Here is a 14,469-nt window from a genome sequence, read left to right as displayed (position 1 = left end):
AGGTTGTACACCACTCTGCTCTACCCCAGGAATGCACAGAAGGCAACGTAAGAAATTAGAATATACATATTTCCCAAGTCTGTGCTCTGTCTTCAAGAAACCAATGACTTTAGCTGACTTCTGGGTCTTCTGTGGATCATTTGTAAATAGCCTATATAACTGTCAGTTATAACTGATATACGAAGCCAAAACCCACACCAAATATCATTGTCCCAAATATACTACCTGCGATGCAAGTGATGTCTTTTAAGGGAATGGAAAGAGAATTACACTTGAAAATAGGAGGAGTGGATACTAATTACAACTCTACTACTCACGTTTTATATGAATTTGGGCAAGATAGTAAGATTTAGAGTTGGAAGGGAACTTGGAGATCATCTCTCCCCTTCATTTTACATGTGAGTAAACTGAGACACAGAGAGATTAAGATCATATGGATAATAACTAGAAGAACTGAGGTGTGAACTCAGGCCCTCTGACTATGCAGTGCTGCTTTCCCTCTTCCTGCCCAGGTTTACTCATTTGTCAAATGAGGTCTTTGGACTGGAGTAGATGATCTCTGAGCTCTCAGATTCTACTGAGTCTGTAATTTTCTATGAGTCATTAGAGATGAGCTTTAGTGATGGTAACCTGGATGAATTCCTTTCCCACAGTTCTACAAGATGTCCACTTTCTGGATTGCCATGATGGATGCTTTCTATCAGAGTCTAATCTGTTTCTTTATCCCTTATTTGGTAAGTCCTATATCCATTTTCCAATCTTAAACCTAGATGAAGAATTTTGTCTCTTTTTGGTGCATAAATTTGCTGCTGTGTGATGGGTGACTGCCAGTGAATAGAGGCACCTGCCTTTGGATGAGAAAGAAAACCAAATGCAATTTTAAAAGGATTTAATAAGTTCTTACCCTGATTAAGTTCTTACCCTCAAGGGGTTTATATTGTGCTGGGGAGAACCAGGTCAAATAATGAGGTTTGGCCTTGAATAGTACCTACATGGTACAGTGGATAGAGTGCCAGCCTCAGGTCAAGGACCTGAGGTCAAATATGGCCTTAGATACTCTCTAAGTATCTATAAGTGGCCCTGGACAAGTCACTTAACCCTGTTGCCTCAGTTTCCTCATCTATAAAATGAGCTAGAGGAGGAAATAGCAACCCACTACAGTATCATTGCAAGAAACCCCAAATGGAGTAAGGAAGAGTTAGACATAATTAAAACAAATGAACAACAACTCTTATATGATCAAAAGACCATACATTTAGAATTGGAGTCAGCTTTATAAATCACCTAGTCTAAAATCCCATCAATTTCAGATGAGAAAACTGGGGTCCAGAGAGAGGAAGAAATTACCCACAGGTCATACTGGTTAGTAAGTGAGAAGGCAGCCATCAAACCCAAGTCTGTATTCCCCACAGTGCCTAGCTCAGCCCCAGCACATAGGAAGTGGCCAACAAATGCTTGTAGAAAGGGCACTTGGAGAATCCACTCATGGGCATCTCTGTAGGAACATTTCCATAGTCCTTCTTGCTACCCAGAATCCACTCCCTTTGGGGCTAGTTCAGGCACCGCCTCCTGAATGGAGTATTACTTGATTTCCTTTACTGGCCCCAATTGAAAATAATCTCTCTGATGTCTCCCTGCTGCTGAATTAATGGATTCTCTCTCCCTCATAGGAAGGCGCACATCTGACTTGTATTTGCAGCCTTCCTCCTTCTCATAGTGGCTGCTGCCTGATCAGGAATTCTCACTTCTCAAATGCCTTTTCTCTCAGACAAATGCTTCCAGGTTTATTATATTATACCCTCTCCTCCAAAACCAAGAGATAGATAGCCATGGCCACACATAAACTGTACTGATATGTGCCTATTTTGTGTGTGTTTCTTTTTAAGTCCATCTCCTTTAATTACCACTCTGAGTCCCCTCTCCTCCTAAAACATACACACCTTGAGGGAACAGACTGTATCACTTTTGTATTTGTATTCCCAGCACCTAGAATACTACCTGGCTATAATTTGTCAATCAACAAACTCTTATTAAGTACTCAGTGTGTGCCAAACACTGTTCCAGGCACTGACAGGAAGACATAAGTGAAATAATCCCTGCCCTCAAAGAGTTTAACCAGGAGGTCATTTACTTGTTACAATAATGTCTGACTCTTTCTGACACCATTTGGGGTTTCTTGACAAAGATACTGGATTTGCATCAGTTAGGTGGCTCAGTGGACATAATACCAGGCTTGGAGTTGGGAGGACCTGGGTTCAAATATGGTCTCAGATACTTCTTAATGAAGTGACCCTACAATTGCCTAGCCCTTTTTGCTCTTTTGCCTTGGAACCAATATTCAGTGTCAACTCTAAGACAGAAGGTAGTAATAGTTTGTTTTTTTAAGTACAGGAATGGTTTGCCATTTCCTTCTTGAGTTCATTTTACAGATGAAGAAACTAAGGTCAGCAGTTTTAAGTGACTTGACCAGAGTCACACAGCTAGGAATGTCTCAGATCTTCCTGACTCTAAGTCTAGCACTCTTACCTTTTTTGCTACCTGGCAGCCCTGATAACAGGATTTTAAATTATAGGGTCAGATATAAGAACATATGTAATATATTCTAAAATGATACAAGGTAAGCTGGAGAAGAAGCACTCTGGCATCAATGAGAGAAGGATTAGGGCATGATAGATGCCTAATGGTAGCAAGGTAGCACAACAGAGAGAGTGCAGGGCCTGAAGTCAGGAAGACAACTTTCTGAGTTCAAATCCAGCCTCACTTACTGGCTATGTGACTCTGGGCAACTCACTTAACTCTATATACCTCAGTTTCTTCATCTGTCAAGTGAGCTGGAGAAGGAAATAGCAAACCACTCCAGTATCTTTGTCAAGAAACTACTCCTCCAAAATTTTACAGAGAATCAGACACAACTAAAATGACTGAACTAACAGATGTGTAATAAACACTTGTTTAATCAAACATACTTAATGTATTCATGTTGGTTTTAATTTTTAATTAAGCTCTTTTTTAATTAAGATCTTTTTTTAGCACCTTTACTCACCAATGACTCCCATCCTCCCAACATAACCATACTATCCCAACCAAGATGGCTAGATTAGTGAAATTAACTAACACTGGCCATGTCTGACCAGCTAGACTTCCTCCCACACCTATAATCCCCATGTGCTTCTTTTGCAGACCTACAAGGACTCTGACATCGGTGTCTTCACCTTTGGGACACCCATCAATACCATCTCCCTCATCACAATCCTGTTACACCAGGCGATGGAAATGAAAACATGGGTATGGACCCCATAGGATCAGAAATTTAGAATGAGAAGGAATCTCAGAAATCATCCAGTTCAGCCCCACCATTTTACAGATGAAGTAACCAAGGATCAGAGAGATTAAATGGCTTAGCCAAAATTAAGTGGTAATATGTGGCAAAGCTGGGCTCTCTGACACCAAATCCACTATTCTTTCTACTGTACAAGATTTTCCTAGTAATTACCTTTGCAAGTATTTTGGCTCATATTCAATTAGCTGTCCTCTTAGGTCCTTTCCAATTAGAAGATGCTACAAGTCTATGAGAGCCAGGAGACAAGTTAGGAGAATTCTTGGTTCATTCTGCATTTAGCCTTAGCCTTTATAATCTGGCCTTTTTAGGCTTTTTTTTTTTACATTATTCCCTCCCCTTCTTGCCATAATTATAATTATTTTATGGTGCAAGCAAACCAGACTGCTAGCTATTTTTCTCATTCTAAACTCTCTGCAGCCATATAAGCCATCTTGCATGGCTCAAACATATTCTCTGTTGAAATCCTTCCCATCTTTCAAGGCCCATTCCAGGTGCTATCTCCCCCCTTTCATAAGGTCAGTCATGATCCCTCCAGGTTTCCAACTGAAAGTCATTTATCCTTACCAAAATTTCATAATATAATTTTGACCCAATTTCCCTTTTTGCCCTTACTTTCTCACTTGTATAATTCTTATCAATCATCCCATAAACAAATATTTATTAAATGCCTACTTTGTGCCAGGCAAAAAAAGAATGAAAATACAAAGAATGGAACAATTTAGTAGAAACAAATACATAGATAAGTACATAATGAATATAAAGAGAATAAAAACATATAAATGTGAAGTTGTTAAATATAAGGTTGTTTGAGAGTAAGGGTAATGCTAGTTCTGAAGTCAGGAAAAACTGAGTTCAAATTTGACCTTAAACACATCTCAACTGTGTGTCCTTGGGTGAGTCACTTAACCTCTATTTGCCTCATTTTCTCCAACTGTAAAATTGAGCTAATGATAGCACCTACTTCCTAGGACTGTTATGAGGATCGAATGAGATGTTTGTAAATCACTTAGCCCTGTGCCTGGCGCACAGTAGACATTATATAAATGCTAGCTATCATTATTACTATTATTATTATAATAACAATTATTATATCATCAACTAGCAGTTGAAGGGATCAGGAAAGGCTTCACTTAGAAGGTAGTACTTGGGTTAAGCCTCAAAAGAAGAAGGGGACTTGGAGGCAAAGAGGGAGGGCATTTCAAGGATGGGCAACCTATAAGTGTATGTCTGACTACTGACCCAAATGCACATTAGACAGAATTGTTCTAAGTAAAGGGACTTCCATTTTTTATCTCTTTACCACCAGTGCATGCCATTAATACATGTCTGTTGAACAAAATTTCCCTTATAGACCAATGAGCAATTAGCTTAACCACTTTGATCCTTGGTTTCATCATCTATAAAATAAAAGATTTAGACTAGATAACCTCTATGAATTTTGCCTTTAAAGGGCTTAGAAAAAGTAAAAAGGAAAGAAGGAAAAAAGAACTTAGAGTCTAGCTGGGGAGAGAAAACCCAATATGAAACAATGAGAAGACAGTTAAATGCTAAACTATGAATTCCTGATTGTAACTATATTTGTTAGAGTTTCCAAGGAGGGAGAGGTTACTGAAGGCCAAAAGCCTTCTTTGAATGATCGATTTGAACTGTATAGACAAATGAGAAGACACCATAGGTAGAGGGGAGGGGAGGGATGGAGCAAAGAAGCAGAGTGTTTGGAGAAAGTGAAGAAATCAACACCAACTGATCTGCTTATTAAAGATGAATGTTGGTCAGTAGTGGGAAATATGTTTCCATACATGAAATTATGAAGAGTGAAACAAACAGAACCAAGAAAGCATTAAATAAAGCAACAGAAATATTGATTGAAAAAAAAAACTCACGTATGTCCATCTCCAGAGAAAGAATTGATAAATAGAAATGAGCAAGATTTATATACTTTTTTGGGGATAAACTATATCTTCTCTAGTACAGAGTGCCTTAGATCTTTAATGTAACAAACTAATTAATTAATTTTTAAAAATAGATAATTCAATTCAACAGGCATGAATTAAGCTACCTGCTAGGACACAGGCGATGTGGTACAGGTATAAAGTCCCAAGCGTGGAATCAGGAAAACTTGGGTTTAAACTCTCACTTTTGCATGCGCTAGCCATGGACACATCATCTAAGCACTTGGTGCCTCAGAGACAACTCATTCAAACTAAGAGTTTCGGATAGCTTACTGACCTGTGTCCTTTGGTTAAATTTCCATACCAAGATCTCCTTACACCAACAATGTATAAAGAAAATAAATACAAATAAATATCATGTAGTTAAAAACAAGGTTGCTTGAGAGTGAGGGTAATGGTGGTTCAAATCACAGGTCCAGACCCCTCCTCCAAAAAAATACAAGCTGTTGAATTGGGTACTTAGGGATTCAAAGACAAAAAATTAAGCAGCCCTCTAGAGTTTCTGTTCTAGATAAAATGGTGCTATATTTTAGAGGGGCTTAAATGGCATGAAAATGCCTAAAGCTGAAATAGTTCTTCCCTTGTGATTACAGACAGAAATCCAATAGATAGTAGAGAGACAATATGAATTCCATCTGACCTACTGATGCTCCTGAACCCTGGTCCACCCTGCCTTTGGTCAGTGGAACTTCACCACAGAGCTAAGCTAGAATCCAATCATCCCAGGCACTGGCTACTGAACAATTCAGCATAAAGACTTTCTTCCTATCAGAGTAACCTTTATGTATGACTCCCATTCATCTGTGACATCAGTGAGTTTTTTTAAATTCAGTAATACACAATCAGGCTACCATTGTAACTGAGACAGATGATGAGGCTATTAAGATTTGGGGGATTTTCTGATTGGTCATTCCATTTTCTTTACAAAGAAGTGGAATTAACATCCTGAGCCATTTAACTAAATATGCTGCATCAGTTCTTTTTTAAAAATTTTTAAGACTTTTTTAATCTCATCATTTTTAAAAGGGTTTTTTAAATCTCTTCTTTTAAAAAAAAAATAAGGCTTTTTTTATCTTCTCCATGCAGTTTTGCAGTAGTAATCAATTGTCAGAAGAGACCAGCTAAGTTAATTGCATCTCAAGGATCTGAGGCCCTTCAGTTCCTCTTTAAGGCTATCAAGTCTGTAGTGCTCCATCATGCAGAGAAATCGAACATAAGAGATGATTCAGTGCCCTTGCGCAAGAGTTAGTTGTCCAAACCACAGCACAGAAGTTGTCCTTTTGAAGATGCTTTAAGCGTCTTCAGAGTCTGAATCTTCCTTCTATTCACATAAAAGGTATTAGGGGACTAGACTTATGACTTTGTTGGCAAGGGAAACTACCAAATGAAGAAACTCCCTCTACTAATGTGATCAGCCTCATCTCTGCAATCTATAATCTTAGAAAGTTGCCGCATACACTGAGACTTTGGGTGACTTGCTCAGAGTCATATAGCCAGTATGTGTTAGAGACAGAAGTCAAAGCCAAGTCTTCCTTGCTCCAAGGCCAGATCTTTATCCCACAAGCTCTCAACTGTTACAGAGTTATTTTTATAGAGTTTAAAACAAGTATAAATATCCATATTTTTTTCTGATTATTCCCAGGACCACAGTAAGATGAGGCAAGCTAAGGAGAGACAAGGCAACAAGCATTGATTAATAGCATCATGTGTGCCAGACATTGTTTTAAGAAATGGAGATGGGGCAGTCAGGTGGCACAGTGGATAGAGTGCCAGGTCTGGAATAGGGGAAAGTTGGTTCAAATCTGAATTTATATACTTCCTACTTGTATGACTTTGGGTAAATCACTTGACCTCTGTTGGCTTAAACTTTGTTATAATGGCCTACAGTTGTCACTAGGACACAAAGTAAGGTTAAAAAAAAAGGAGGACTTGAAATACAATTATTGTATAAGCAACAAGACAGTTTCTTGCTCCTCTGAATGAAAGACTGTCTTAGACTTGGCTACTCTCAGCAATACAATGATTGAGGACAAGTCTAAGAAACTTATGATGAAGAGTGCTTTCCACCTCCAGAGAGAGAACTGTTAAATTAGAAATGCAAATGAAAGCACAGGGTTTTTTCACTTGTTCATTTGGGATTTTGGTTTAGGGTTTTGGTTTTATATGATTATTTTCTTCAAAAAATGAAAAATATGAAAATATATTTTGCCCAATAATACATGCATAACACAGATCAAATTGCTTGCCAGCTCTGGGAGGGAGGAGAGAAAGGAGGAAAGGAAACCATCTGAATCATATAACTTCATAAAACTTATGTGGAAATTTGTTATTACATGTAATTGATAAAAAAAATAATTTTTTAAAATTTACATCCCATTGGGGGAAAGATAACACACAAAAGAGAGCTAAAAAGGTTGAAGGTGGGGAAGAAAGGCTTACCTGAGTTGAGGGTATGATGAGATGTCCTGAGAGTCAAAAGCAGAGCTGACCAAGAAAGCATGATGAGCCAACCAAAAATGTAGGCCCCAGGAAGAGCTCAGGAATGGTAGAAGTACCAGTCAGGTGGAAGGATGCTCCACAGCAAAAAGGCCCTCATCCCAGAGAAAAGATCCAGGGTAAGAGAGCAGCTGAGGCAAGGTAATGAAATCCTAAGAATTAGAAATAGAATTAGAGGTAAATTCAGGAGGGGATAAATTGATCTATACAACTGCTACCAGTTTCCATTGGCGTTAAATATAATATCACTACACATTGTCTCCTTTGTAGACATTCATCCACTGGTCTGTGCTTGTGGCTAGCTTCCTGCTTTATTTCGTGGTCTCCCTCGTGTACAATGCCATCTGTGTTACCTGTAACAGCCCAACCAACCCCTACTGGATTATGGAGAAGCAGCTATCAGACCCTACCTTCTACCTCTTGTGCTTCGTTACACCTGTGGCTGCCCTTCTTCCAAGGTTAGCACATTTAAACTTCTCTCCCTAAGGCTCTCCTATCTCCTGGCTCTAGGCACTAACTTCACAGGGCAATGGTTATGAGTTCAGATTTCTCTGGGACCTGTAGGGCTATTGTTTTAGGGACAGTATGGAATAGTGACATGAGCACAGAGATAAAGGTTCAGAGTCCCTGGGCTCTGTTCTCAGCTCTGCCCCGAGTAGCTTTTTGATCTTTGGCAAGCCTTGTGACCTCTTCAAACTTGTTTTCTGTAAAATGGGTATAATAATAATAATACACCCTTTTGTTTCCCTTCCCTCTCATCCGAGGTTCTTATTGAGAAAAGGAATAAAACAGTAAACTTAAAAGCATCTTGAAAAGAAGCACTTTATAAAAATAAGCTATTATTATTATATGTCTATTGTTTTTTTACAATTTCTCATAAAATAGTAATGATGTTTTACATTTCTACAGTATTTTATCTCATAAACATTCTCCCACTTATATCGTTTTATCTTGGCAATTACATTATGACATAAAAAGAATAGGGCTCTCCATCTTACTAATGGGAAAACCAAAGCATAGAGAAGGTCTTAGACTTACTCAAAATTAATAATAACAATTATTAGTGTTGCTATTATAGCTAGCATTTATATGGCACTTAAAGGTTTGCAAAGAGATTTACAAATATTATCTCATTTGTTTCTAACAACTACTTTGGGAGGTAGGTACTATTATTACAAATACAATTATAACAAATCAGCATGCAAATTAAAATCCAGGCCCCCATCTGCCAGTTCAAAGAGTTTTCCACCAGACAACCTCCCAATGATCCTAACATGTTGAGTCATTGTTCCAAGTGACTAATAAAGACAAATACCTCTAAGGGAAACATATTACTTTGTAGGTCAGTGTCATAAATGATCTTAGAATTAGCTCTGAAAGTAAAATATATATATATATATATACATATATATATATATATATATATTAGTCACTGTTCAATCTGAATGAAAATATCAGAATGTATTAGATATAGACAACAGAATATCCCAAAGAAAAATAGAACTTCTTTTGGGTAACTGGAGTGGGGCAGGGAGGGGTCTACACCATACCCACAAAGATCATTTGGCTAAAGTCCTCTCAATCTTTAATCTTCTTCAGGAGTTCAATTATGTAAACCCAGAAAATCATTGCACCTTCACAGATTTCAGTTTTCCTAGGATGTAACCAATTACATATCTCCTTCTTAGACACAGATCTAGTGGAGAGGAAGGTAGACTAAATCAAGAAAAGAAAGGAATGTTTTTTTCAAAACAAGTTTCAGAAAATATTTCCATGCATTCCCCTCATTATCCCAAACCCAGAGGAACAAGATAAGGGGAAATAACAGGGGCACAATGCTATTTAAATGAGCTATTTTTTTCTTGACTGGAAAAAAAAGTTTATGAAACAGTTAACATCATTCCTAGGAGACAAAGTTGTTTGGGCAGGCAGCACAGCATGATGGGGAAAGCAATAATGTTGGAGTCAGAGGACCTGAGTTTGAATCCCAGGTCGGTAATTTATTAACTTTGTGACTTTAGGCAAGTTATTTAAATTCTCTGGGTCTCTGTTTCCCCATCTGTAAAATAAGTGACTCAAGGACTTGAAGATTTCTTTTCCTTTCAACTGTAAGTCTAATAATCCTACACATGAATTAGTGAATCCACCAAAAAAGTGCCAGACTTGGGAGATGCGCATACACTCTTTTCTTTACTAATTATTAGATCTCTCTTGTGATTCATTTCTGTTTGTTTCTCAATGTGGTGCTCCACAGTTTAGAAGAAATTAACTTCTCTCCTTCTACATAGGAGATGGCTAGAGTCTTCATCCCTCCCAGTCCCACACCCAAGTTTCACATCCTTACTACAAGTTGGGCATTCTTTCAAAGCATGATTTTTGTTCAACATTCCTATCTACCCACTGTCATCTCTGACTATTCTTTCTCCTAAAAAGCTAGATCAAACACATAGTTAAATATTTTTGTCCCCCGCATTGGGGATAGTACCAACGTTATAATAATCTTTACTGGCTTCACAGATGTAAACTTTAAAAATTCAGTCTCTCTCCCTATTCAAGGTTAAAGGATCCAAATGTTCTCTCTGGGTCATACTAGATTTTGTCTTTTGTCAAGTTCAGTTCCTAGAAGACTCGACTTCCTTCCCGCAACCATCTCTGGCTTTGTCTTCAAACCCTGAAAGGTTCCATCACCTTACATAGATAAAAAAATTAATGGTGGAACCGTACTAGGACTCAAATTTCCTGATCAGTAGTCCAGAGTTCTTTCCCCTAGGTTCTGCTGCTTGTGAGCGATTAGCAAGTCGATTATACAATAGTCTATGTCAAAAGATGGGTCAGCCCCAAAATCTGATCCTATAACACCTTCCTAGCTTTGCCACATCCTCTAGATAAACTGAATTACTCTCTGCCTTTCTCATGTTCTCCTATACCAGTCACCTGACCCCCAATTCACCCTACTCCCTGTACCTTTGTTCATGCTATTTCCTATGCCTGGAATATCTTCTATTTCTACTGCTGATTTTCTCTCCATCCTTTACATTCTAATCAAAGGACCCCTTCTCCATAAAGTTTCTCACAATTCTCCCTGCCCATAGCAATTATTCTTTTTGGACCCCAAATAGCACTCTGTTTTGTACCTCTTTCATGCATTCGTGTCATACCATCATCTGTTATAGATATGTTTATGTTAGCTATAAGCTTTGTAAGCACTCTGAAAGCTGGGACTACAGTCTTATCTAGACATGCCATCTACCCAGCCCTTATTTTAGTGTTCTGCACAGAGTAATAAATATCATTGGATAAATAGCCTAACCTACCATGGCATCCCTCCCGGCCCACTAAGTCCATTGGGCCATCAGCGTTGGGGCATCAGACTATTCCCAGGACTGAAACATACATCTTTTGAGAGTCAACATTCCTAGAATAGCAAAGATATCTATCTATTCAGGGGTTCAATTGACCTGGATACTAAGATGGCATTCTCATTTTAGGGTCTGTGACTGTAGATACTTACAAGTGTTGAGGATTCATTATTCTTCCATTTCCCCCCCAGATATTTTTTCCTGGCTCTCCAAGGAACCTTGGGGCAGTCACCCATCCTGGAAGCTCAGAAGCTGGACAAACTTCCCAAAGAGAAAAAGGATCTGGCTATCCAAGAGTGGAGGAGACAAAAAGAGAGATTGTCTACAGCCTGCCGAGTAGCTCCGTTCCCTGGAAATGCCAGATTGGGCCATCTTCAGGTCCCCCATTTCACAGAACAAGAATTGAGGGACAGTTCCATAAAGGAATCCTCTTCTCCCATGAAAAGACATGTTGGGGACTGGGTCCTTAATAGAGATAAAAGTAGCCCCCTCCCCTGCCCCGGTTATGTAGGGCACAATCAAAGGTCACCTAGCTCTTCAGCAAGACCCTCCCCTGATGAACACCTCTTGGGACCCAGTGGATACAAAGCTTTTGGAATGTTCACAGATTCACAGACTGGCAGCCCAGGAGCCTCAAGCAGAGGGAGCCACAAGCGATCTCAGAGCTCCTTGACTATATGAAGGAGGACCCTATAGATAGTAGCTGCATGTGCAGAGACAAACTCCAAATGTGTTCATGTAATACATGTTTTCTTGTGACCTCAAGCAAGTCGCAATCCTTCCTGGGAAACTGGACAGACTTGATTCCTTTATCTATCAGAATTTCATGGAGAAAGGGCTTCTTCTCCCAATAGGTAAAAAATACTATATGGACTGGAGAACAAGACTGGGAATTAGTCAAATACTCTCTGAGGTTTTCTACAATTATCAGGCAGCCCATCTTACAATAAACAGGAGTTATTTCTTTTTCAGAATGGAAAAATATTTCCATGTACAGTGAATGAGAACATTTCTTTAAGAGATGGTCCTCAAGCATCCACCTCCAAGAATATGCCTTCAAGTACTGAATCACTCTAATGAACAGCTTGTGGAGATATAACTCTTCTTATATACACAATTTGGCCCACCCCAACCACCACCACCATCACTCCCCAGTGTTTCTTCTTTTGTGTGGAAAAGAGCTACAATTTCAGAAGAGACAGGCCCAGAGTTAGAAGCAAAGGAGTCTGAGTTTCTTCCAAAAATGAAAACTTCTACCCCAAACTTTCCTATATTCACTGTTAGGCCCAATTACCATGGCCTTTAAAATAAAACAAGATGCTGCTCCATCCCAACTCCCTTCCTAGAAGGGGAAAGAAGCAGGGGGAGGGAGGAGAAGAGAGAGATAATTAGTCACTGTTCAACTTAAAAGAATTTATCAGAAATAGATATAGGTGAAAGGATGCCTCAGAGCCAAGGACTTCTTTTTGGTAACCGGAGTATGATTGAGAGGGAAGGATCAAGAATATACCAACAAAGAAACATCATGTGGCCAAGCCCAAGATGAGAGAGTAAAGAAGGACCATCAAAAAATATCAAGAAGGGTATAGACAAAAATAAGTCTCTCATTCAAACAATCATCAAGAATTTATTAAGCACCTGCTAGGATTACTGATAACCTCGTTCTCCTAAAACTGAGAGCACTAAAACTTGGTCACATCAAATTGGCACAAGTTAATTTAGGGACACACAAAAAGAAGTCCTGCTTCACACAATGAGTAGAAACTCAGGGAGCCCATTACTCTCAAGAGAGTTCAGGACTAAAAATATAAAAAGAATTCAAAGTGTGTTAATAAATTAGTGACAGAGCTATAAAAAAAATAGATTGTTAATATAAGCTAGAGATGTTTCAAGGATGTGTCCAAACATGTGAGGTTAACATGGAAGGCCAACCATTGTCTATCAGACAAAGCACCAGATCATAGAGACCAAAAACCAGTGTTCTTATTATTTTATGGCCATGGGGGAAGAAAAGGAGAAGGTCTATGACTGCATTGGTGTGGGGAACTCCCAGTGAGAAATCTCCCTCTATCAACAACTCATCTGCTACTTATTCTTAAAGAGTTGCCTAAGCCACTGGGTGGCTGGGACTTGCTTGGGATCACATAGCTTGTGTCAGAAGTAAAACTTGAACCCGGGTCTTCTTGATTATGAGATCTGCTTCCTATCCTTTTAGGATACAAAAATCCCTGGGCCATTGCAGTATCAGCAATCCCCAACTCATCATGGATCATCAAAAACTCTCCATTAGGAGTGTAGAACACATCATAGCAACCATTTTTGAGGGTGCAATTGACTCTACCTCTCAAATCCTACACAATCCAGTGCCATCAACACTGAGCAGCTGGTTAATTCTAAAGGCTTTCTATGATGCCAAGGAAAATAATAATACAGCCTTTCATGATAGAAAGGAAAAGGACAAAAATGCAGAGGTCATGGATGCTCTCACCTTCTGCATGTCTATAGCTCTCCACATGTAAAAAGACCTCAAGGTCAGAGGCAAACATACTATTTGAAAGCTGAGAGGAAAAGCACTGAATATGATAAACGACCAACGGCTTCTTGCCTAAATGCCAGATTGCACCGAATACCAAGTTGAGGGCTAGCACTTAATGAAAAATTTGTCAAGGTCTCTATTCCCCTTCTTTAAAAAAAATGTCATCCAATTTGCCTCCTAACTCAGGGGAAAGACAAACTAACTATGTGGGGTTGTTCCCCCCCCCCCTTTGTACCTGGTAATTCATATTAATGTTTGTATTTAATTTATTTTATACTTTTTATCTGGTTTTGACTGACTAAAGATGTATGTATTATTTCTCTTGGAGGGAAAAAATAAATGGTTTTCCATAGACAGTCATCAATGGAAATCTGCCAGATTGTTCTTTTATCAATACCTTTCTCTGCTTCTCTGGGTTCCATTTCTTTTATTAAGTTACTTACTCCTTATGTATTTATTTTATGTGTTGCCCTGGTATATGGTACATGGTACTGAAATGGGAACTGAAGAAAGAAAACCATCTTTCATAAGTTCATAGTCTAAGAGCAGCTAGGTAGCATAGTGGATAGAGCACCCACCTGGAATCAGGAGGTCTTGGGTTCAAATTTGGCCTCAGATGCTTCCTAGCTGTATGACCCTGGGCAAGTCACATAACCCCAACTCCAACTCTTACCACTCTTTGGTCATAAAATTGATGCTTACTGTTGATTTTAAGAGAGAAGGTAAGGTTTTAAAAAAGAACTTCATAGCCTACTTCAGCATGGTCATAGGAATATTCTGGGTGAG

The 14,469-nt window shown here is 38.9% G+C and overlaps 1 protein-coding gene across 2 annotated transcripts in view; it reads left to right on the top strand.

The window, feature by feature from the left end:
• ATP10B (ATPase phospholipid transporting 10B (putative)) overlaps window positions 1–14,047 on the top strand; it is a 334,196-nt gene extending 320,149 nt beyond the window's left edge. For both annotated transcript variants that reach the window (XM_016426981.2, XM_056811542.1), the window contains 4 exons: window positions 654–734; window positions 3,181–3,285; window positions 8,059–8,246; window positions 11,339–14,047. In XM_016426981.2, the coding sequence (XP_016282467.1) occupies window positions 654–734; window positions 3,181–3,285; window positions 8,059–8,246; window positions 11,339–11,828 (864 nt within the window). In that variant the 3' untranslated portion in view covers window positions 11,829–14,047. The remainder of the gene's footprint in view (window positions 1–653; window positions 735–3,180; window positions 3,286–8,058; window positions 8,247–11,338) is intronic.
• The last annotated feature ends 422 nt before the right edge of the window (window positions 14,048–14,469 follow it).

This window comes from Monodelphis domestica, chromosome 1 (genome assembly GCF_027887165.1).
Source record: "Monodelphis domestica isolate mMonDom1 chromosome 1, mMonDom1.pri, whole genome shotgun sequence".
Classification (NCBI taxonomy): domain Eukaryota; kingdom Metazoa; phylum Chordata; class Mammalia; order Didelphimorphia; family Didelphidae; genus Monodelphis; species Monodelphis domestica.
This window is presented reverse-complemented; position numbering and strand designations above follow the sequence as displayed.